This window comes from Vicia villosa, linkage group LG2 (genome assembly GCF_029867415.1).
Source record: "Vicia villosa cultivar HV-30 ecotype Madison, WI linkage group LG2, Vvil1.0, whole genome shotgun sequence".
Taxonomy (NCBI): Eukaryota; Viridiplantae; Streptophyta; class Magnoliopsida; order Fabales; family Fabaceae; genus Vicia; species Vicia villosa.
Window position 1 is genome coordinate 135,718,407 of NC_081181.1, and position 25,819 is coordinate 135,744,225.

Here is a 25,819-nt window from a genome sequence, read left to right on the forward strand (position 1 = left end):
CTATAAATTGATCATTCCGAATTCATAAAAACATATGAAAAAATTACACCCTCTTCACTACAAAAATCCATATTTCATCTTTCTTACATTCGAGTATTCATTTGTCTTGTACAAACTCGAAGTAGACTGAATTATCCTGAGTATTTCTTCGTGTTAATTTTAGGATATTTGAGAGTGATTGAAATATTATAAAAAAAACGATTACATTCACGATTTAAACACAAATCTATTAAACTTAGAAACTTTATCTAAAATATAGAGGAGACAATGTTTGGCTTCTCTTAGTTAGAAACTTCATACATTATTTAAGAATCGATTTTAAAAGTAGTTTATATAAAACACATATACTCCATATGAAATAGTTAGTGGACCTTAAAACATTGAATAAGAATAAGGTGACTTTTTTTATTGGTACATATTTTTTATTGGTACATAAACATAGTTCCTGAATTGATTTCAATGGTAGATAAACATAGTGTAAGTAAGAGAATAAACCCACGCTCTATAGTACTTTTGGTGCTTACATGACTCTAAAATAAACAACTTTCCATTGACATATCATTAATTCAAATTGATGCATCAAATCAACATGCCCAAGCTTATTAACCATACACACACATACATCAATCTTCTTTAAAATGTCTTTCAATTGATCCAAGAAGAGTAGAATTAATGTAATCTTGTGGACCATGAGCAGGCAATCCAGGAATGAGTAAACCAACCATCCTAAAAAAGAAGAGAAACCATCCTTCCTTATAATGAGGTCCATTTTGGTATCCAATAGTAAAGCTCCTTATAAGTTCTAATATGGCATTGAACACCATGGGTATCACACACCAAGGTGAGAAATAGTTCTTGTTTGGTTCTTCATCAAGAATCTGCATTAAAATTAGCATGAATAATTTTTCAATTTTTTTAATAATTGAACAATGAATAAAGCAAATTAAAACTAGAAACAAATTTACCTTGAGTTCATATCTTCTATTAAAGAAAAGACAAATCCCAAAATGCTTGAACAACATATCCTTGTCATCATATGGCAACCTTGGAACAATATCATTGCAATAAACAAACCTACAATACCTCACACTATTTTCCTTCATTTTCTCTATCATATAATGTGTATATCTCTCATCTCCAACTCTTGGTTGTCCAAATGTGTAAATCCCTTCCAACCTCTCCATCAACAACTTCTCATCATGCAAGAACATAATTGTTGGAAATAGTATTGCTAATGCTCCACCCAAACTATGACCCGTAACTATGAACTTCGCATTAGGGTTTCGAATCAAACATTTTCTTAGTATGTCTCTAACAACATAATAAGCTAGTGGAGCAAGATTTTCATCTCTTTCAATCTCTTTAGGCCAACCTAAATTCTTTTGTAACCCTAAAGCTTTCATGAATCCACCATGCACTTTTCCAACACCAGGGATACCATACCAAGATATGTCAAGATCTGTGCACCATGCATCTGCATCAAAGGGTTCTGTTCCTCTAAAAGCTACTACATATGTGTCACGGTCCTTAGATTTGTCCAACACTATTAAGACTTGAGTTGTGGCCTTTCCTTGGTATTCTGCCATGTGCAAGTCAATATATTAATCAATTAAGTACAAATAAGTAATCAACTAGCTAGGCATTTAACTATTCTTTAATAGAATTAATTAATAAGTTTGAAATTATTAATAACTATATCATTAATGGGGTGAAATTAATTTTTTAATACTTTTTATATTCAAGACTAAAATATAGATATAGTTGTTTTGTTAGTTCTTACCATTCCAGCAATCGAAAAATCCCACAAATTTCATCTGCAAGGAGAACAAAATTAGGGTTGTCAAAAGAAATTAAATTAAGTGGGAAGATAACAAGGATCAAAGAAAACTCAACAAAAATAAATATGATAACAATTTTCTTACTTTCCAGTCATAAGTGATAGTAGATTTAAGGTAAGCTTCATTCTCATAGCTTGCTTTTGAAGCCATCATAGCAAGAGAAACATAATATTTGCTGTCTTCATGTTTGAGAATATCAGTTTTAATTCTTGAATCCAAATTTCCAATACAAGACAAGTATCTGTGTGATTTAGGATCTGGAATTTCCAAATGACCTGTTTTTGTTTATAATTATCAGATTGGAAAAAAGATTTTTTTTTTTTAAAACCAATAAATTAATTTGGTAACTCATGTGAATCAATTAAAAATTAATCATAAGAGTGTTGTTGAGGATTCTATGTAACACTAACATTTGTTATTTTTTTTCAAATCACAAACTTAAAAATATTTTTAAAAAATGTCATTTGATTTCTTAATTATTCCTCTTGGAGCATTTGATTTAAAAGGAATATTTTAACAATGGAAAGATGCCAAACTTAAAAAAGTGATTGATAATATTAAAAGAACATGTTGGTCCTAATTAATAGTTCAAAAGATAGAGATAAACTAGTAAAGATTGTGTACAACTATAAAACTAGTGAAGATAATATATTATATATATAAATTATTTCAACCTATTACATCAAAGATCAAAAGAAAACAAGAAAATAAATCAATCTAATCAACATAAACAAATTAAAACAAAGGAAAAAAACCAATACAAATCACACAAAAAACAAAGCCGGAGACCCAAAAGTCTAAAATCATCAACGGAATTACTATTAGGTTTGCCGCATTAATATAAAAATAAGAGAAAAGGGGTGATGCACTGACAGTGTAAAATATTTTTACACTGTCAACCAATCACCACCCATGTATCTAATTAAACCATTTTTTTATTTAAAAAAACTTAATGACATGGCACCTTTATGATTTTCTATTGGATGATAGTGTAAAATTATTTTACACTGTCAGTGCACTATCTTTTAACTCTAAAAATAAATAATAATAAACTCTAATATTATATATATATATATATATATATATATATATATATATATATATATATATATATAAAATTTAATCTAACTCTTTTTACAAAATAGATATGTAAAAAGAAATTTACTCGATATAAATATTTTTTAAATAAACTATGGGTGAAACTTAGAAATTTTTTTAATATGGTCTAATTGATTAACATAATTAATTAAATTAACTATAAATCAGAGAAGAACTCACCTGAAAGAAAGTTAATTATGATCATGGTGATGCCTCCATTAAGAGAAATGAGATTTACCAACATCTCAACACAAGTTCCTAACTTAGCAAGTGGTTTAGCAATGTACAGCAAGAACTTCTGTACGACAATAGAGATAAATATGAGCCATCTACCTCTGAAACTTCCCTCTACATCTCCCTCAGCATTACTGTCCACAAATTTTCTATGACCTATATTACTGGAAAATAAAACATGAATTATATCAAAGAAATGAGCATCTTCTGGATTTAATATCATATAACTATCTGCAAATCCCTTATCACAAGTTGCTGCCATGGCTATAGCTAGGTAATTAACAAGGGCCAATAATAGCACAAGTGTGAAGAGGAAAGGATGAATGATAATGCTTTTAGCCCATGTTCAGTTATAGTACAATATTCAGCAGTCTCTTGAATTTTTATATTGTCTTTTCTTTTGTTCTTTTGAAAATAAAATATGAATTTTATAACAACTCACAATACACGTTTTTAATAGATTGAAATTTAAATGAATTTCATAAATTTAACGTTGTTAAACCTGGTCTGAATATCACATAATTCAAATTTTGTAACGGATTACTGTGTTTTGGTGATGGGGTATCAGTGTATTAAGAATTAATTTTAGAATACATGTAATCGGGTATCAAAAAGTTGTACCCAGGTTACAAGCAAATATTTTAGTCATTCTGTTGTTTTTTCAGTTAGTTGTTTGCATCAATTGTATTTATGGAAAAATATTTTTAAAGTATCAAGGTAATGAAAATGTTCAATGCATATTTTAACAATCAATTAATATCTCTCTCTCTCTCTCCACACTCAAAATACTCAATTTTCACCGACCTTGTGGTTTCTAGCTTTAACATTTAACATCAAGAGCCTGTTTCAATCCACCAAACACCTAGTGTACAATATGAATTTTATTTCGAATAAAATAATCCATACAAACTTTCATATCCTTGATGAAAAGAATTACGAGAAATGGTGTAAGCAAATGAAGGTGTTGTTTGACTACCAAGAGATTCTTGAAGTGATCAAGAACAAAGTGAACCATCTTGTTGAAGGTGCAACAAATGCACAACGAGCATCGCATATGGAAGAAGAAAGATTTCAAGGTGATATTTTTAATCCATCAATGCATTGATATAGATAATTTCGAGAAAGTTGGTAATTCTGAATCACCGAAGCAAGTGTGGGAAAACTTGGAAAAGGCATACGTAGAGGCTGACAAGGCGAAGTTTGTGAGGTTACAAACTCACAAACTTCAACCTGATTTGTTTCAAATTGAGGACAAGAAGACCATCAACGATTTTACAACGAGAATTACTCGGTTGGTGAACCAGGTAAAAACATGTGGAGAAACAATCACGTAGCAGTATGTTGTCGCGAAAATCTTGTTTTCTTTGACGACAAGATTCGATAACATAGTCGTAGAGATTGAGGAATCAAAGGATCTTGCGACGATGAATATAGAGAAAAGGAATGTTGATAAGGAAAAAGAGGAGATCACTTTACAAGCCCGTTTAAATGAGAGAGATAAGAAGGCATGGGAAAAGTGGCCCATCATCAAAGGCAAAGGGAGCATTCAAAATTTTGGTGGAAAAGAGTCCTAAAATTCCAAGAATTTAACATTCCAAAAGGGTGAAAATAATGGTAGTAAAGTTGTTGGGTCAAACAACTCTATAAGAGGTAATCTAAGAGGTAGAGGTGGAAGAAGAATGGTTGACAAGAGCAGTGTGTGGTGCTTTAATAAGACAAAGGAAGAGATCGCTTTCCAAGTCCGTTCCAATGGGAGAGACAAAAAGGCGAAAGGAAAGTGGCCCATGAATAAAGGGAAAGGGAACTTTTAGAATTTTGGTAGAAGAGAGTCCTAAAATATCAAGAATTCAACATTCCAAAAGGGTGAAAATAGTGGTAGTAAGGCTACTGGATCAAACAACTCTAAAGGAGACAATCTAAGAGGTAAAGGTGGAAGAAGAATGGTTGACAAGAGCAGCGTGCAATGCTTTAATTTTCAAAAGCTTTGCCATTTTGCAAGAGGGTGCAATTCCAACAAGAAAGAACCTCAAGAAGATGAAGATAGAGTTGCAAGGCAAGAGTTTGACGATGGGAACACACTCTTGGTCATGATCACATATGGGGAATGCATCAGCAGGTTGTAGGATAGCAGAAACAATAGTTTAAAAAACACTACAAAACCATGTTGTAACTAATTACGTGAATGTTGTAACTGGTTACAGGTAGAAGAAAATGCAATGGTGACTTTAAAAGAAATAGTGCAGTTCAACGATCAATGGTATTTAGACTCTAGAAGTTCAACACATATAATATGGAGAAAAGGTTGGTTTGTTACACTCAATTGTGCCATTAAGAACAAAGTGAAGTTCGCGATTGATACCACTCTAGCGGCGGAAGGGATCAGTGATGTATCGATCGGAAGAAGGGATGGTAGACATTCTTTGATAAAGGATGTGTTGCATATTCCCATAATCAAGTGTGACTTTCCAAGTATTGACCAATTACTTGAGTAGAATTACAAGATTCATAAGGAGAATAAGGCACTACACATTATAGATGAAAACAAGGTTTTTGCCCTATAAGCTTCTATGGCAGCCAATAGAAGTTTCAAGGTTGAGTTGAAGTTTATAGAGCATACATGTAATTCTACAATAACTAGTCAAGAAGAGTGGATATGGCACTATAGGCTTGGGAATTTGAATTTTCGAGATCTCAATGTTTTGCGAAAGAACAAAATGGCGACGGGGCTGCCATTGATCAACATACTGGCTGGAATTTGTGAATAATGTATGCAAGCGAAGCAACATAAGAGAAAATTCAACAAGGATGCAGGTTGTAGAACCAAGCATCACCTTGAGGTGGTATATTCAGATGTGTGTAGACCGATGCAAGTTGATTTGATAGGTGGAAATAGATATTTTGTCCATTCATCAATGATAATAGTAGAAAGCTATAGACATACCTAATCCGGAGAAATGATGACGTATTTGAAGTGTTTAAGAAGTTCAATTCCATGGTTGAAAGGAAAAGTGGTCACAATCTCAAAGTTCTCATAACGGATGGTGGAGGCGAATTTGTCTCAAATGACTTTGGGAGGTTTTGTGATCCAGAGGGCATAGTACATGAGTTAGTACCACCCTATACATCATAGAAAATGGTGTTGCCTAAATGAAGAATCAATCAATTATGAACAAGGTGAAAGCATGTTAAAAGGAAAGAACTTGCCGAAATAATTATAGGGAGAAATGGTGTCCACAATTGCATATTAGATGAATATGTGTCCAACAAAGAAGGTTGAGAAGATAACACTGGAGGAAGCATGGTCTAAATTTAAACCGAATCTGAATCATTTAAGTTTTTGATTTGGTAGCATACAAGTTAGAAAGAAGCTGGATGATAAGGGAGAATTGATGATACCTATAGGGCATCACTCTACTGGTGGTCACAAGTTGTATGATGCAGCGAATATAAGAACAATAATTAGCTGAGACGTCATTTTCAATGAAATCAAGCAGTTAACAACCTGTAACTGGTTACCAGAAAGCTGTAACCGATTATAGCAATGAGAAAACAATTCTTGCAACATTTGATAGTGCAGAAGAAAGCCTTGTTGAAGCTCGAATTGAAGAGAATGTAAGAAGATGAATAAGTAAAAAAAAAGGTTTGCCTCCAAGACTCCAAGATTGTGAGCAGTTCCAAGATAACAAGATCAATGATGGTGATTTTGTCCATTTTGCACTTATGGCTGAATATGAACTCGTTAAAACAGAGGAGGCCCTAGGTGATCCAAAATGGATGTGTGTTATGAAGGAGGAGCTAGAATCGATTGAGAAGAACAAAACTTGGGAGTTAGTTGATCTACTAGAAGGAAATAATCCAATTGGTGTAATATGGGTGTACAAAGTGAAGGGATATCCGAAGGCTGAAATAATCATTCATAAGTCTCGATTAGTTACAAAGGGATTCTTGCGAAGAGAAGACACATACTTTGAAGAGGTATTTGCACCGGTAGCTAGAATTGAAATTATTAGGAAAGTTATTGGTATTGCAAATAACAACAATTGGTCTATCTACCAAATGGATGTCAAATCTGCATTTTTGAACAGACAGCTTGAAGAGGAAGTATATGTAGAACAACTCCCTAGTTTTGTTGTGAAAAACCAAGAGTCAAAGTTCTACAAATTAAATAAAGCATCGTATGGTTTAAAACAAGCTCCAAGAACTTAGAACAAGAGGATACATGGTTTCTTAAAGGAGATTGACTTTACAAAGTGTGTATTCTAAGATGGTGTGTAACACTCCATATTTTAATTATTTAATTTAAATTAATTTAATTGAATTATGGGAAATTATTTGGAATTATTGAGAATTATTGAGAAAATAAGCAAATGGGCTTGAGCTGTGATTAGTAAAGAAGGGGTGTGCTGGTAGGCCCTATTACTAATTAGAATGGTTTTATTTTATTTTATTTTTTCACAAAATAAAGGGATTGTGAGAAAAGAGGAATAGAACCAAGAGAAGAGAAGTTTGAACGTGAAAGAGAAGAGAAGCAGAGAAGTGCGAAAAGGGGAAGAGCGAAGAATCAACCTTCAGGTAAGGGGGGACTCTTCCATTTATCTTCTATCATGGGATTATAGGTAGTAGGATGGAATTGAACATGTTGTTTATGTCAATTGAGTTATGCTTAGGTTGTAGAAATGTTAGGTTTTTGGGAGAATTGGTTAATAATGTTGTATTGATCATGTATGGTGTTAATTGGATGGTTGAAATGTGTTATAAATATGTTAATTTGTGTTTGTGGTTGCTGTTTGGTGTTATAATACATTTGGGGGCGAATTGGTGTGGATTCGGTTTTCTACGGTGTTGGAAAAATGGGGTTTTTCTGCTACAACAGCGTCAGGAATCGGTTCCCAATTGGGAGGAACCGGGTTCCCGTAGTAAAGATCAGAAGCGAAGGATTTCTGTTCAGCAGGAACCGGTTCCCATGTAGGTGCAACCCGGTTCCTGGTACTAAAAGCCAGAGAGGTGTTTCTGAAGGATTTCAGGAACCGGTTCCCACATAGGGAGGAACCGGGTTCCACGTACTTTTTCTAAATTCTATTTAACTTTAAAAACTCCTAACTTTTAAACCGTAAACCGGATTTTGGTGCCGTTTCGAGCATAGTGAAGCTAATTAAATAATTGACATAATAAAATAGTGTTTTGGGTCGTGATTCGAAATTATTTTAAAACACTCAATTTTATTTGGTTGTGGTGGTTTATGCATACAGGTACATTAATGAATGTTTTACCTGTTATGATGTTGTGGTTGTAATTGGTGTTTGTTATACATATATTGTTGATGTAAAATATGTATTTTATTATGGTTGAGAAATAGCATAACTGTGTGTGGCTATTGATTATTGTGTTGGTTGATGATTATGACATTTGGTTGTTAATGTTGATGATGAGCATGTTATGATTGATACATGTATTTCATAATCATTATGTGGCTGATCCTTGACGATGGTGGATCAGTGGTAGCTAATTCCCATTGTATGGAATTAGTGAGTGGGTGTCGCCGTATCCTTGACGATGGTGGATCGGTGAGATGGGTTATCCCAGATTTGGTACCACATGCATATAGTTGCATTGCATTAGGCTACTTGTATTATTATAACATGAATGGAGGATTGTCCAATGTTATAATACGTGTGATTGCGTATTGGTTGTGAATACTTATGGTGTTGTGAATCTAATCGTAACTGTAATTGGGTGAATGACTTGTGATTGATATTTTATTATCTATATCTTATAACATTGGTTAAATGTGAATGAGACTCACCCTTACTGTTGTTATTTTTCAGATTGAGGAGTAGCTTTTGTACTTGGTGAGGATTAGCTCGTCAAGTAATTCGTTAGAGTCAGTTGGATCCGTGTCATGCTCTGGTCGTGTAACACTGGGGACGTTATTTAGAGTTACTTGTTAAACTATTTTTATTGGGTGTTTTATTTATGGTGGTGTTTTAAGTCTATGACTTTGGTTGTTTCATTATTCAGATGTTAAAGATATTTCCGTTGTGTTAACACGATAATCTAAATAATTTTGGTTTAACGTTCTCTTTTATGGCATGACATGAGTATTGTTTAATTATATGGAAGTTGTAATGTCCTTTTCATGTTTTACTCTGATTATTGTTAAATATTTATGCGGGGTATTAGAAGGGTGTTACATGGTGTGTATGTGAAAAAGGATACAAATGAAGGGGGTGATAATCCTTTGTCTATATATAGACGATTTGTTGAATGCGGGCAACAATGAATAGTGAACTTCTAAGTTAAAGAGTGACCTTATGAAAATTCCAAGAAGGAGCAGCTCATGCACCAAAGAAGGTATATGTGCCTGAGATTTTGAAGAAGTTTGAAATGGAGCATTGTGATGTTGCCATTACTCCGGCTGAACCAAGGCTGTAATTATTGAATAATTAGGATGAGTAAGAGGTTAATCAAACTCAGTTTAGGAGACTGATTGGATCCTTGTGTTACTTGTGCAATACGCGACTGGATTTGGCGTTTAGTATCGAAATTATGAGTAGATTCATGGAGAGACCTAATGTGTCTTACTTGGTAGTAGCCAGGAGGATCCTAAGACACATCAAAGGGCCAATTGGCTGCAGAATTCTTTTTCCTGCATGGACACGGGAAGAAAATGAAATTTGCTCGGCTTTACCGATTCCAAATTGGTGCAGAGATAAAGATGATAGAAATTCTACATTTGGATACATATTTATGTTCGTTGAAACACCAATATATTGATGTTTGAAGTAGGAATCGGTAGTAGCACTCTCTTCTTGTGAGGCCAAGTACATTGGCGCTTTGTTGTGTGTGTGCCAAGTCGTGTGGTTAATGAATCTGTTGAAGGAGTTGGCAGCAAAGAGGGTGACGTTGTAATGCTCATGGTTGATAACGTCTCCACTATAAACTGTTCTAAGAACCCAATTGCACATAGGAGAAGCAAGCATATTTGATGATGGTTGTTGAGGGTTTTGCTCAATTATTAGGCATATGGTGTATGGTTGGGACGCCGACGAGAGGTCCGTCATGTGTGTACAGACTGTAGCTTAAGTCCTTAGGCATATAAGGGTTCGAAACCCATTTTTCTCTTTTTGGAGAGTGACAAAGCATGGGTACGACAGGGAGAAGAGCACATCCAATTTAACTCCTGTAAGAACAAGATTAGTTCTACATATGGCCTTAGGATTTTGATGATAACCTTACATGGTCTCTCAGGGAAAAATTATATACACTAACAATTTTCTTTCTAGTGTGTGGCTTTTGCCTTGTAGGTTCTGACTCTGGTAAGAACTTAAGGCCCATGTTAGTTTTACTGGGCCCCATAGTGGATGCCAAATGTTCTTGAAAAATACTTTTGGATAGTCTCTCTGAAGTTAACCAGGAGAAACCACAACCGTATTGTATTTAGAGGGTATTTGAGATGTTTCTTAAGAGATACAAGCAGTGGTAGCCATTGTTGGGCTACTCTCTGATCTCCCTGTTTCCATTCCTTTTTGTGTTATTCATACTTCTTCTCTCCACCTTTTCCTTGGTCTCAAGGACCTTTTTATAATGCCAAACCTTCTCCAACTTTAATAGTCATGATTTAATAGGCTTAATGGCCATAATAAATGTAACCGCCTATTTAATCTTTTTGCAACATATTCAATAAGTACATGTAACAGTTTCATATTTTTTTGGCCGACCCTTTGAAATCGACACATCTTTATTCGACCTTTCTTAATCAAAGGAATAATCCAGAATATACCCAAACTATGACCGTTTATAGGTGTCCATGGCGGACACATGTTGAGACATGGTGTGGCTATAGCCACACACATTTTTAAATATTTATTTATATTTTATTTATATATATATATAATATATTTTGATTAAAAATAAAATTATAACTAAACTATTTTTTATTTTTTAGCTATACTCTCTCACAACTTCGCATTTTTTTCTCTTTCTTAAACCTCATCATCATTAGTATTATAAAAATTAATCTGGTCATCGAATTGACAAAGGTATTGTATCATTGATTCATTAGTTGAACTACCAGGTCATTGATTGAATTACATGATTAAATCTAATTAAATTAGATAACTCGGTTAAATAAAGCAGTCTCTATAACAAAATTATATAGTTATTAAATCGATCGAACCAAATGATTTGATCTCTAAAAAAATCACGAGATCTTAGAAATTTCAAAATATCATAATTTATAAATTTATTCTTTAAATTTAAATTTTAAACATAGTGATCACACACGACCTCATATCAAATACAAAATAACGTACTAAAAAATGTCTAATTAATTTAATTTTAATGAGAAAAAATTGTTCAAAATAAGTTTTACATAAAATCTATTTATATTTTAATTTTTTTAAAAAATTATCAATACGACGTCATTTTGTCTGAGAAAAAAAAGTAAACATTTAAACCGTCCGTTTTTGAAAATAGCAGCTTTTTAGATTTTTATCAGTTTTGACCGCCAGTTCAAACTGCTAGTTTTTCAATTTAATTTAATTCATACTTTCTTTTATATTTAGCCACCCTATTATATAATATCTGAATGCTCCTGTGATGTGCACATATTAAACCGATTTTATTGAACCATGACCGGTTTGTAACAAATGTAACCACTTATTATTTAACCTAATATTCCATATTACTCTAAATTATTTTATTAAACCTCGTGTTCCCTCACTCTCCACATGGGAAAATGGAAATATATTTTAATATTTCCAATTGCAACTAGTTTTCATCGACCCCACTTTAAATTAAATATAAACATGTTTACTGTCTTTTTAGAAGTGTTTCTTTCATTTGGGTTTGGTCCTATGTGATGAAAATCATTGAACTCAACGGTAAAGGAGGATTGTGTTTGTTTATTATTTTCTTAAATTATTCATGTTTAAGGTATGTTTGCATGTAGTTTAATTTTTTAATTATTCACGTTTAAGTTATATTTGTATGAAACTTTATATTAAAATTCTTCCTCTTATATTTATTTATAACAAACGACTCTAAATTTCTTTTAGCTAGGAATTGGCTCTAAGTGTTGCGATTGAATAGAGGAATTAATTATTCTGTATGACCCATCTCCAATTGGTGTTTTCAAGCTTTAGCCTTTTTAATATTCTAATAAAAATAAACAAATCGATTAATTTTGTTCCTAGAGTTAACCTATATTGATATCACCAATTTTTAATTATTTTATAATGATGCTTTGCATTTGATCTTTCGCTGCTTAATATATATATAGTAATTAAGCCGTTTCAGATTTATTTCTTGAAAACAAAAATCTAATCTTTTCCAGAGTCTTGTTTTCAAATATTATAGATAAGAAAAAACACACAAATATAAAAATAAAATTATTATAAAAATGAATAAAAAATATATAAAACAAGTTTCCTCTTTTTTAATTTTCAAAATATATTTTAAAATCAAATTTATCAAATATTTTTATTTCCATTTTTTTTCAAAATAATATTAACAAACATGTTTATTTGATTTCATTTCTTCAATACAGTTTTTAAAAATTAATTTATAAAATAGATTTTTAAAAAGGAGTATTTTATAGAGGGTGTCTGTAAGCTATTACTATTACTTCTATATTCACCATTAATGGAATGCTAATGTTAGGCTTCTTACCCCTTTTTTTTCCACAGTAATTATTTACCAATAGATCAGAATATTTTGATTTTTTAGGGTCTTTGTTAACCACAACTAAAATTTGTATACACTATACATGAGTATCTAGATCTACCAATTTCAAATCAATAACTCCAATAATTTAACACTATCAATTTCAAATTTAATATCTTACTTAATGAAATATGTTCCATTATGAATTGAAACATGCTAAAACATGTTAATTGACATGAGAAAAAAAATCTATCAATGAAGTCATAATCAATACTGATCTAAACACATATAATCTAAAGAAAAACATTTAAATTTTCACATAAAAACACGTCTACCATATCAATACAGTTAAACCACAAAATTGAATACTGATCCAAACACATAAAAACTTCACATTGAATTCAAACACATACAATCTAAAGAAAAACATTTCAATTTTCACAAAATAATTAGAAAATCAGATAAATCAGTAACATCATAAAAAAAACTCTGTAAGAAATAAAAAACAGATGAACAAAAGATAAACAGTAACATCATAAAACCAAGTGAAAATATGGAGTAAAATGAACCGAAATCAAGTGGAAATGCACCAGATTTGAGTGTAACTTCACAGATCTATGAATCTTAACATGAACAACAAATAAAAAAATCGGTTAAACCAAATCATAACTAACATCTGAGTTAGTGTGTGGATGATGACTGTTGGTGGTATTCTAGAGGTGGTATGAGATAAATTATAATGTTGCAGGATTCTGCAGAGGAAAACTGGTTTTAGTCACTTTTTGCACTATACTTCTACTGGTGGAAGAACATCGAAAAAACTGCTAATTTTATTGAATTCACCACCCACTGCTATATATTTCTTAGCATTACAAAGCCTCTATATAGGCTTGAATCAAAACTGACATAGAAGACAATAAGATGATAATTAAGATGAGGACTCTTTGGTTCTCTCAATCTTAATGATACAACTCTAACATTAAGACAATCATTATAATGTGATGGTTACACTTCTTTCATAATGCTTACTAATAGTGGTGGTTATAACACATTAATTTTAACAATGACGGATACATGTTAGAGGCGAAGATGACAGAGTTTTCGAGTCCATTGACGGAGTTTTCGAGATCTAGAAAATATCGGGATTGCAATAGTTCATGTCCTTGCTGTTGTGGCTTTTCTGGTTCTCTTCCCATCTCTAACGATTTTTATTGGTCGATTTTCCCATCTCTAAGGCTTTGCAGGTTCTCTTCCCATCGCTAACTATCCTTCCACAACAACAAACACGAGATTGCTGGTAAGTTTGGAGTTTACCTTTGAAATCGATGGTGAGAAAATCATGGAAATGAAGATGGTGTTTAGGAATTTTAGAGTTACTGTTGAAAGGAATTTAGAGTTAGGTGAGAGATGGAAAGGAAGAAAAGGAGGACTCTTTGGTTCCCATGACATACCTTAGAACTCTTTTTGCTGCTCCAAGGTGTAAATGACTTGGTTTACTCATGAACCTTGAGAGTAAACTAGCAGCAAACATTAAATCGGGTCGTGTAGCTGTTAGATAAAACAAACTTCCAACCAAACTTCTATACTTGCTTGCATCTACTAATCTTCCACCATCTTCCTTTTTTAATTTTTCATTCACCACTAAAGGAATATCAACGGGTTTGCAGCCATTCATGCCAAACTTTTTCAAAATATTTTCATGATATCTCCTTTGACAAATAAAAAACTCCATATTCATCTTGGTAAACTTCAATACCAAGAAAATGATGCAGCAAGCCAAGATCACTCATCTCATATTTTTTCATCATTTCTATTTTAAAATTTTCAACCATTTTCTTGTTGTTACCCGTATACACCAGATCATCAACATAAAGGGCAACAAGAAGGATATCATCTTTACCTTGATGCTTCACATACAAGGTATGCTCACTCTGACTTCTTTGAAATCCTTGTTGAATGAAGTAGCTGTCAATTTCACTATACCATGCTCTAGGGGCTTGTTTTAACCCATAGAGAGCTTTCTTCAACTTGTAAAATTTTTCTTCTTGGCCTTTAGTCACAAAGCCTTGAGTTTGCTGCACATATACCTCTTCTTTTAATTCTCCATTCAGGAAAGCTGACTTCACATCAAGTTGGTTCCAGGCTGCTAATGCAATAACTGTTCGTACAATATCCAATCTTACAACTGGGGCAAAAGTTTCACTATAGTCAATTCCAGGCTGTTGTGCATAGCCTTTCACTACCTATCTAGCCTTGGCTCTTTGAATTGACCCATATGGATTATGCTTCAATTTGTACACCCACTTTACTCCAATAGCTTCTATATCATTTGGCTTTTCAACTAGCTGCCATGTTTTGTTTTTCTCAATGGCATTTATTTCTTCTTGCATCGCATTCCTCCAAACATCTTCTTTGATTGCTTCATCAAAATTTTCTGGTTCCACAACACAATAGTTATATCTTGCATAAATATCACTCAAATCCCTCAATTTTATTGGAGTTGAGCTGGGAGATGATGAACTTGAACTTGGTGAACTTGGAGAGGGTGAGGAACTTGGTGTACATGGGGCTGGTTGCTCATTCTCAACTGCTGAATTTTGTTGTTGTAATATGATTGCAAGGACTGTTTTCTCCTTCATTTTGTCTTCTTCCCAATTTCAAGAAGCGTTCTCATCAAATACAACATCCCGGCTAATGATCACCTTGTTTGTCTTCAAGTTGTAAAGTCTATAGCCCTTTGACATGGAACTATAGCCAATAAAGACACATCTTTCACGTGTTTCTTCCAGCTTTGTCCACTTTTGTTTAGGAATTTGAGCATAGCAAACACATCCAAAAAAATTTAAGATGGTTCACCGACGGTGTTCTTCCACTCCAAGCTTCAAATGGAGTCTTTTTCCATACGGCCTTTGTTGGACACCTGTTCATCAAATACACAGCAGTGTTAACGGCCTCGGGCCAAAAGGTTTTAGGCAAGCCTTTCTCAAGTAGCATAGATTTCGTCATCTCCATCACAGTTTGGTTCTTTCTTTCTTTCAGATACACCATTTTGTTGAGGTGTATATCCAATAGTGAGCTATCTTTCAACACCTTCATCTTCACAAAATTTGTGAAATTCATTTGAGGTGTACTCCTTTCCTCGATCACTTCTCAGCATCTTTATAAATCTGCCACTTTGTTTTTCAACTAATGCTTTAAATTTCTTAAAGATTACAAACGCTTCAAATTTCTGTCTCATGAAATATACCCAAGTCATGCGGGTAAAGTCGTCAATAAACAAGATAAAGTACCTGTTTTTGCCATGAGACAAAGTATTCATAGGGCCACACACATCTGTGTGTACAAGTTCCAACACTTGTTTGGCTCTCCATGCACCTTCCTTTGGAAATGGTTACCGATGGTGTTTGCCAAGGGCACATCCTTCACACACACCAGATTTTTCTTCGATTCTTGGCAGCCCATACACCATCTTCTTTTGATAGAGTAACTTGAGACTTTCGTAATTCAAATGTCCAAGTCTTATGTGCCATAAACATGAGTCATTCTCTTCTCTGGCCATCATGCTTACATTTTTCTCATAGTTAAAAGATAGTGGAAAGCTCCTGTTGCTAGTCATTTTCACAACGGCAACACTTCTTCTTTCTGAGTCAAAAATTCTGCACTCTCTATTCTCAGAGTTTGGAGAATAGCCGTGCTCCAGAAGTTGTCCAATGCTAAGCAAATTTTCGTCTAATTCTGGCACATAAAGCGTGTCATGTATGACTTTGCTTCCTTGCTTTGTGGTGACTCCAATGCTTCCTTTCCCTTTCACTTCGACATGTTTCCATTGCCCAATTTAACTTTTGAGCCAAATGAAGAATCAATGTTTATAAATGCTTCCTTATGTCCGGTCATATGGTTGCTATAGCCGCTATCCAAATACCAAACATTTTTACCTCCTTCATGCAATGCTTTTTGACAAGCAAAAAGCAAATTTCCTTCATCAGATTCTCCTTCTGCGTACGAAGCATGTTGCTGATTTGCAAGACGACAATCCGTTTGAAGGTGCCCGAATCTCTTGCAATTGTGGCCTTGTGGTTTGCCTTTGTTCCAGCATTCCTTCTCGTCTTGAGTGCCGCTGTTACAAATTTTACACCATTTGTTTGATGCTTCATTCCATCTTTCGCCATTTGCGCCTCTTCCATATCTGCCACGTGAGTTTCGACCCCTGCCTCTGCCTCTTCCAAATCTGCCACCTCTAGAAGACTCACCTCTAGTTTGTATTTGGGGCTTATTTTCACCATTGTTGGGCTGAATGTTGAGTTTAGATTGAAAGGCACTCTCAATTGATTTTTCAGAATGTCGTAACATCCTTTTCTCGTAGGATCTCAAAGACCACATCAACCCTTGAACAATCAAGGTTGATAGATCCTTGGTTTCTTCTATCACACCCACCATTGGGTCAAATCTTGCTGTCAAACTGATTAGAATTTTGTCAACAATTCTGCGATCTTCTATCGTATCACCATGCGACTTCATCTGATTCACCAACTCGGAGAGTCTCTTGAAGTACTCATTCAGGCTCTCGTTCTCCTTCATCCTTTCATTTTCATAATCTATCTTAAGAGATTGAAGCTTCACCGTTCGCACCTTTGAGTCTCCTTCGAACTCTTGTTGTAGGATACTCCAGGCTTCTTTCAATGTTTTAGCTCTCATAATCCTTGGGAAGATGGATAGAGAGACTCCTCTTTGAATCATCCCAAGAACTCCAGCATCTGTGATCTTCTTCTTCTTCTTCAACTCATCAAGCCGTTGGCTTGATTCTTTAGCCTTTTCTTTTGATTTTTCAGCCTCTGTTGGTGCCGGTTCTTCATACCCGTTTTTGACATACTCTAGAACATCCAAAGATGTGAATAGAGTCTCCATTTTAACAGGCCAAAAATCATATTTCTCTCCTTCAAATAGAGGAACTTTGACATTGCTGTAAGTTGCGGAAGGGTTGTTTGTGGAAGCCATAACTTTTGTTGTTTTTGCTGCAGCTGCAAGGATCTGCAGATCTGATACCACTCTGTTGGTGGTATTCTAGAGGTGGTATGAGATAAATTATAATGTTGCAGGATTCTGCAGAGGAAAACTGGTTTTAGTCACTTTATACTTCTACTGGTGGAAGAACATTGAAAAAACGGCTAATTTTATTGAATTCACCACCCACTGCTATATATTTCTTAGCATTACAAAGCCTCTATATAGGCTTGAATAAAAAATGACATAGAAGACAATAAGATGATAATTAAGATGAGGACTCTTTGGTTCTCTCAATCTTAATGATACAACTCTAACATAAAGACAATCATTATAATGTGATGGTTACACTTCTTTCATAATGCTTACTAATAGTGGTGGTTATAACACATTAATTTTAACAATGACGGATACATGTTAGAGGTGAAGATGACAGAGTTTTCGAGTCCATTGATGGAGTTTTTGAGATCTAGAAAATATCGGGATTGCAATAGTTCATGTCCTTGCTGTTGTGGCTTTTCTGGTTCTCTTCCCATCTCTAACGATTTTTATTGGTCGATTTTCCCATCTCTAAGGCTTTGCAGGTTCTCTTCCCATCGCTAACTATCCTTCCACAACAACAAACACGAGATTGCTGGTAAGTTTGGAGTTTACATTTGAAATCGATGGTGAGAAAATCATGGAAATGAAGATTGTGTTTAGGAATTTTAGAGTTACTGTTGAAAGGAATTTAGGGTTAGGTGAGAGATGGAAAGAAAGAAAAGGAATTTAGGGTTCCGTAATGGTGAGGGATAGTCTTCAGCTTTGAGACAGAGAGATATTGTAAAAGCCAGATCACATAATAAAATGCCACATAAACTGCCACATACGCTAAAGTTAACGTTTTCTCCCAACATTTAACGGAGTGGATTAAGTTGGATAACAAAATTGTTGTTAAGGGACCAATACGTAACGTTTGTTAAATATGGGACTAACATGAAACTTTAAATTAAATTAAGGGACAAAAGGATGTATTAAACCTAATAATAATTAGAGTCATATTTATTTTTCTTTTAAATTTAAAACAAAAATGTTATTTAAAAAAAAAACTTAAATATTTTAATGATTTCTTAAATAATATTAATTTGTGTTCACCTCAACCAAATATTTCGAGGGTTATTTAGAATGGATGATTAGATTACAAAACTCTTGATGTCCTTAACACAAAAGTATAGAGATTTTGAATCTAATCAATCTCCCACGCAAACTGAATAAAATGTAACTCTTTTTAATTGTCTCATTGTTATTCATTTGGAAAAATACAAATAACAACTTTCATTTATCATATGGAATGACGCATTCCACTTCTTTTGGCCTTATTTCTATCTTAAATCTTTAAGATGAAGGTAAATATAAATATTATATTTATGAGAAAACTTTAATTTTATCTAATAAAAAATTGAGAAAAAAAATTCTAAAACGTATTATGTTTTTTTTTTTTCTAAAAAAATATCATTTATTTGCTCAGTTTAAAAACAAAATTGAAGAATAAACTAATTCAGAATATACGCTTCGACTTTCAGCAACTGCAGTTTTTGTTTTTTCTTTTAAAGGGACTATTTCTTACTATTTAAGATTTTATTTTATTATCTCGGTTTCTCAAATAATTGAGAGGTATGATACTCAAATTTTACTATAAAAATATTTCTTCACTAAGTTTTATCCTAAACTTAACTCACATGTTTAGCCGCTCCATACTCTTAAACATCATTCTTTCGGATGTCTTAAACTCACATTTTTTTTTGGTTATGTGTTGTTGTTCTTCTTACACCAATCTTTAACAAATCATTTTTCTGTTCTTGCAATCTATCTTAGGTAATGATGTTGTTTTTATTGTTGTTGTTGCTGTTGTTGTTCTTGTTGTTGTTGTTGTTTCCACCTCTTGCCAATGTTTAATGGAATAACTTTTCAATGTTGTTAATAAAAAAACTTTATATATTGATTTTTTTGGTTAATAACATTGAGAAATTTATTCTTAATCATATTGCAACACACAAAAATATTGGTGAATAATAAAAAATTTAAAAAAATAAAACAATACATGTTACTTCAATATTTTTCCATTCACTATTTTCTTGGGTAATAAATGTCATCTATTACTTCGGTTCTTTTACAAACCGGTGTTAAAAGTTCTAAATTAATTGTATTATTTTTTTTATAAACAAGAGGGCCGAAGCCCGAATTTTATTGTATTTTTTTATTCAAAAAAAAAAACATTTTACCCCAGATTTGAGTCATAATCGAGAGGAAAAATAAATGTGTTTATTAAGTTTTTTTCACAGTCCTTAAACAAATCTTCACAGTACTTAAATAAATGCTCAAGACATTGTCATTAGTGATATGCGTGAAACCTAAAAGATATCCATTCAGAAGGCTCATGCCATATACATTCTAAATATGAAAAATTGATGATGAAAGCATTTGTCATGAAAACATTGAAACTTATTGAAGCTGGAAAAATTTTCTATGATGAATTGCAAGAGTAGAAAAATATTTGGGTTCAAAGTTTGTGTTCTTAAATAATCATATAAGGGAATATTTATTATATTTATCTAACTTTTTTTTATAATAGAAACTGTTGTGAATCTTGTTGTGAATTACGACAAAATTCAATATCAATTTGTGAGACAAAGAGTAGTAGCAACCAAAATAAATGGTCTACAATAATAATAATTCGTACAGAAATAATATAACATATTAAGGCGAGAAAAAGACAAATGTTTATTTATCCAGTTCGATCAAACGATCTACTCTGGGGAAAAGAGCAGCTCTCTAATTCACTATACTCGGAAAGTTGTTACAAGATATTACAATGAGTTTCAAGAAAATAGCCTTCGTAGTTCCCAAAGAACAAACCCTATTCTACCCAAGTGTTTCCCAATCTCTCCAACTCTCAATATAAGAATCACTCAAACCCAAGGTGTTTACAAGTATTTCCCAATCCACTTAGATAACTCCAAATTTTTTCCAAAAACATTTGTCTTTCTAAGTTTTCCCTCCAAAGGTTTCTAAACTCTAAGATTGTCATACTATAACAACATAAGAGATATTATTATAATATTATACTATCTCTCAAATATTATAAATTTATATCTTATAGAATATTATAAATATATATCTTATAATATCTTTTAGAATATTATAAATATCTTATAATATTTTTTATGTTAATTTATAGGCTTAAATGCAGTTTTAGTCTTCCTATTTTGTGTTTTTTGAACTTTTAGTCCCCCTAGTTTATTTTTCAGTTTTTTGGTCCCCCTATTAAACTTTGGCTGGATTTTTTTTGTCCCTCCTCATTTTGACCTATCTGGCAATTGAGAAAGCTGATGTGGAACATAATAACTCTTGCCATGTCACTTATAGAAATTAAAAACCTTAAAAAACAATTACATCAATTTTTTTAATAAGTTAAATATTAAATAAAGTATTTTAAAACAAATTAAAACATATAGAAAAGCCCAGAAACCCTATCGTGTTAACCATAGCACCCTTTCATCTTCGTATACGCTCTTCACGTGTCGTCGCATTTCCGCCTTTGTTCTCTCCCCGTTTTCGTCCCATTTTCACCTTTTGTGTTCGTAAATATTGTTTACCACGTTCTCCACCTTCATTCTCTACGCGTTTAATCCTTATCGAAAGCAACGATTTTCACGGTTTTGGAAGATGAGGTATGTAAATTTTTATGGTTTTCACAGTTTTCACGATTTATCCAATTTTATGGTTTATGATATTATTGTAGTTTAGATGTTTGTGTGTTTTCTTATGATTGTGATTTCTTAATATATTTTCTAGGCCTTCTCATAATCTTGAAATTGTAGACGAGGATGAATTAGTACATGATTATGATGAAGAAGTACAATTTAATGACGCGTTTGCTCCAAATTCTGATGAAGAGGAAATAGAAGTTGAAATTAATGAGGATGAAGTGCAACTAGGGGGTGAACTGCAAGTAGTTGCCGATGATGATACTGATTATGTTGGAAGTGAAGATGAATTGGACAGTTTCAGTGACACTGAGTATGAGCATAATGATAATATTGTTGATTGTGATTGGACCACAGTCCTACCTTCTGAGAAATTATTTGATAAGGTGAACAATTCTATTGTTGATGATGACTCTGATGTGTTGCTTACACCTCCTGTTAGTGAAGATGATGAGGAACATGAAAAGTTTCCTACTTATAAAAGTGGAGAGGTATTCAAGTTTCAACCAGGTATGATTTTTAACAACAAAGATATGGTTAGGTGTGCTTTAAAGGAGTATGCAATGAAGATGAATAAAAAAGTTGCTCTGAAGAAAAATGATGGAAAGAGGATGGTAGTAAAATGCATGGATGGTTGCAAGTTCTACATGAGAATTACCAAAAGGATAGGGAACCAATTTTAGCAACTTGTAAGTCTGATTAATGAACATACATGCTATCAAACTGCACATAATAGGAAGGCAAAGACAACATGGCTTGCCAAGAAATTTGCACATATTTTGAGACATAACCCTAGCATGAAACCTGTGGGATTGATTGCTGAAGCTGTTGATAGATAGGGAGTGAAATTGTCTCGTGATAAGGAATATAGAGCCAAAAGAAGGGCTATGGAGTTGATCCAAGGTGCTGGTATGGACCAATTCACCCATTTAAGACGTTATGCACAAGAGTTACTAAAGTCAAACCTTAATAGTAATGTTGTGTTGCAATGTGCTGATTCTAATGAAGGTCCTGTGTTCGAGAGGATTTATGTATGCTTAAAAGCTTGCAAGATGGATTTGCAAAATATTGCAGGCCACTCATAGGTTTGGATGCTTGTTTTTTGAAAGGCGACTACGGTGGACAGTTGATGGCTGTTGTAGGGAGAGATGGAAATAACAAAATATATCCTGTTACTTATGCTGTTGTGGAGGTCGAGACAAAAGACTCTTGGGAGTGGTTCATCAATATTCTAATGGAAGACCTGGAAAGCCTAAACCATATGGCTTATGCCTTCATTTCAGACCAACAAAAGGTAACCTCACAATCCTGAAATCTTTTGCTATCACTATATAAGTTTTACAAAATATAGTAATAACATTATGGTATCACTATATGTCAGGGCCTAGTACCAGCAATGCAAAGTGTGAGTGCTCATGTGGAGTAACACCTTTGTGTGAAGCATCTATAAGGGAATTGGAAGAAGAAATATCCTGGGTTGGAATTCAAAGAGATTATGTGGAGTGCAGCAAGGGCTACAACAGTTGCAGTGTAGGAGAGGGCAATGCTAAGGATGAAAAGCTTGAATAAATATGCTTGGAAGGAAATGAAGGATATCCCTGCACAACACTGGAGCATGTCACACTTTAAGACTTATTCTAAATGTGACCTACAGGTAAATAACATGTGTGAGGCATTTAATAGGGCAATTTTAGAATATAGAGATAAACCAATCATCACTATGTTAGAAGGGATTAAGCATTATTTGACTAAGAGGATCACTAGCCAGGAGGATGCATTAAGGAAGTATAATGGTAATATTTTCCCTAGAATACAATTGGTGCTCGAAAAGAACAAGAAGGTTGCAAAAAATTGGACACCGACATGGCATGGTGATGATGATTTGGCCATTTTTTGTGTGACAAATGGAAGCGAAACATATGTTATCAATCTAAAACAAGAGACATGTGCGTGTAGGAAATGGTATTTAACTAGAATCCCATGTTGTCATGCCATAACTTGCATATTGCAAAACAATAAAAAAACTAGAAGAATATGTGTCTGGCTATTACAGGTTTGTATATCATGTATATGATATGTGTATTCAACACTATTTCTTGTCATTCAATGTATAATATGTATATGTTTCTTGTCATTCTTTGTGTAGGAAGACTACTTTCACGGAGACATACTCACACATAATCTTCCCTACCAATGGGCCAAAAGTGTGGCCTCTTGATGACCAAAAAGTTGCGAAACAAGGTCAATGATGAGCCTAGAAACCCACATGTTCTTCCAAGAAAGCTGCCAACTGTTACTTGCCATAAGTGTGGAGCAATGGGTCACAATATGAGAACTTGTAAGGGAAAGAGGGCTGCTGACAGAGCCATCCCAAAAGGTGGAAATAATAAGAAGGCAAAGTGTGGAAAGACGAAGAAGAAGAGTACATCAACAAATGCATCAGAAGTTGGAAACTCGTCACAAGCACCTCAGCGCACACAACCATCTCAACCATAGTTATTTTGATGTTATTTTGATATTATGAAAATAGTATGGCAATCGTAGTATGACTGTTTATTTTGATCTTATTTTGAAATGTTGTAACGCAAAAGCTGATATGCAAAAGCTGTAATGGAAACTGATATGCAATTTTGATAATGGAAAAGCTGTTATTTTGATGTTAGAAAAGATGTTATTTTTATGTTACAAACTAATTTAATGCCAACAATATGGGGTAATGTTATGTATTTAACAACTCTGCAAGAATTGCTGCAACTACCCATGACAGAAACGGTACTGTAATGGCAAATAATTCATTGTAATGTAAAGTATGCACTGCAGATTTTTCACGGTTTATTATTATCTCAGTGGTAATTGATAAACTATGCTTCACTTTAAATAATCCTAAGATATGGTATAAGGCATTAGCATAGTCTACTAGTAAAGTTATGGTACTAGTAAAGTTATAGTCACTAGCGAGAGATAAAGTTAACTTTATAACTTTGTTTCTACTAGTAAAGTTATAGTCACTAGATTTGATGGCAAATGTTTCTACTAATTTCCAAGTGGAAAATATGGTACTAGTAAAGTTATAATCATATATTATCATCCAACTACACTAAGAATAAAAATATAGGTACTAGTAAAGTATGCATTAAAACCATAAACAAACTTATTTGATTTGTAATGGAAACTACCCATGATAGAAACATTATTGTAATGGCAAAGTATGCATTGTAACCAGAAATAGATTAATATGATGTGCATTGTAATATTTTCTTCATTCATAATTTATCAGTACATGATTTTTATCAGTGTTGTTTCACAAACCTAAGCAACTAAACAACAACAACACAACATGGTTGTTTCCAAAACCTAAGCAACTAAACAATAACATGACAACATGGTTGTTTCAAAACCTAAACCACAATGATAATCCCTACTTCATTACACTTGTTGCAACTAGTCCCATTAACAACACAATGCTCAACCCAATTGTAAATTACAACTGCATTTTCACAAACTTCATCTTCATCGTCAATTCATTCTCTTTCAGCTTGAATTCATTGGCTTTATTATTCTCTATAATTAAATGTTCATTCAATGAAGAAATCAACTCTTTTGCTCTTGGAGACATCTCTTCATCGTACCAAACAAAATGGATACACATTTTGTGCCCCTGATTCTACAAAGAACGCAGGAAAAAAAGAGCACCGAATCAAACAGAAATAAAGTTAAACCGTAGAATAAAGTGAGTTATAGAGCTTAAATACCTTATACATTCCACACCCATAGAAACGATGTCCCGCATTAGCATAGGCCCATGATGTCATCAATGGTGCCTCCAACCCACATCTACATTCGTCACGGATGAATGGAGATTTGCTGCGATTGCTTCCTTGGAAAAATCGGGACATGATTGTTTGAGAAATATGGTTGGATTTGAGACGCTAATACTGGGATGTAAGAACTGGGAAATTTCCAAAAAAACTTCTTCGTGGAAATTTGAAGGTGAAGAGTACGGCGAAGAACACAAAGGTGAAGGGATGAGATGCTGAACATGATAGGGTTTCTCAGTTCTTTTACACGTTTTAATTTGCTTTAAAATACTTTTTTAATATTTAACTTATTAAAAATTGATATTAGTTTTTTTCATGGTTTTTAATTTCAATAAGTGACGTGGCAGGCAATATTTTGCGCCATATCAACTTTCTCAACAGCCAGATAGACCAAAATGAGGAGGGAATAAAAAAACCCAGT

General features: G+C 33.3%; 3 protein-coding genes across 3 annotated transcripts; 2 read left to right on the forward strand and 1 right to left on the reverse strand.

Moving 5' to 3' along the window:
* Nucleotides 1–318: 318 nt before the first annotated feature.
* LOC131646874 (triacylglycerol lipase OBL1-like) lies at nt 319–3,529 on the reverse strand. The gene is made up of 5 exons (XM_058916818.1): nt 3,117–3,529; nt 1,923–2,113; nt 1,781–1,814; nt 966–1,579; nt 319–878 (listed from the first exon to the last, which is right to left on the reverse strand). Exons 1-5 carry the CDS (start codon nt 3,430–3,432, stop codon nt 624–626), a joined length of 1,410 nt encoding a protein of 469 aa, XP_058772801.1. The 5' UTR covers nt 3,433–3,529; the 3' UTR covers nt 319–623.
* Nucleotides 3,530–4,125: 596 nt separating this feature from the next.
* Nucleotides 4,126–5,662, forward strand: LOC131650087 (uncharacterized). The gene is made up of 3 exons (XM_058919827.1): nt 4,126–4,195; nt 4,281–4,474; nt 5,372–5,662. Exons 1-3 carry the CDS (start codon nt 4,126–4,128, stop codon nt 5,660–5,662), a joined length of 555 nt encoding a protein of 184 aa, XP_058775810.1.
* A 15,877-nt stretch (nt 5,663–21,539) lies between these two features.
* On the forward strand, nt 21,540–22,665 carry LOC131650090 (uncharacterized). The gene is made up of 3 exons (XM_058919828.1): nt 21,540–21,544; nt 21,669–22,194; nt 22,420–22,665. The coding sequence occupies exons 1-3, from the start codon at nt 21,540–21,542 to the stop codon at nt 22,663–22,665; spliced, it is 777 nt and encodes a 258-aa protein (XP_058775811.1).
* The last annotated feature ends 3,154 nt before the right edge of the window (nt 22,666–25,819 follow it).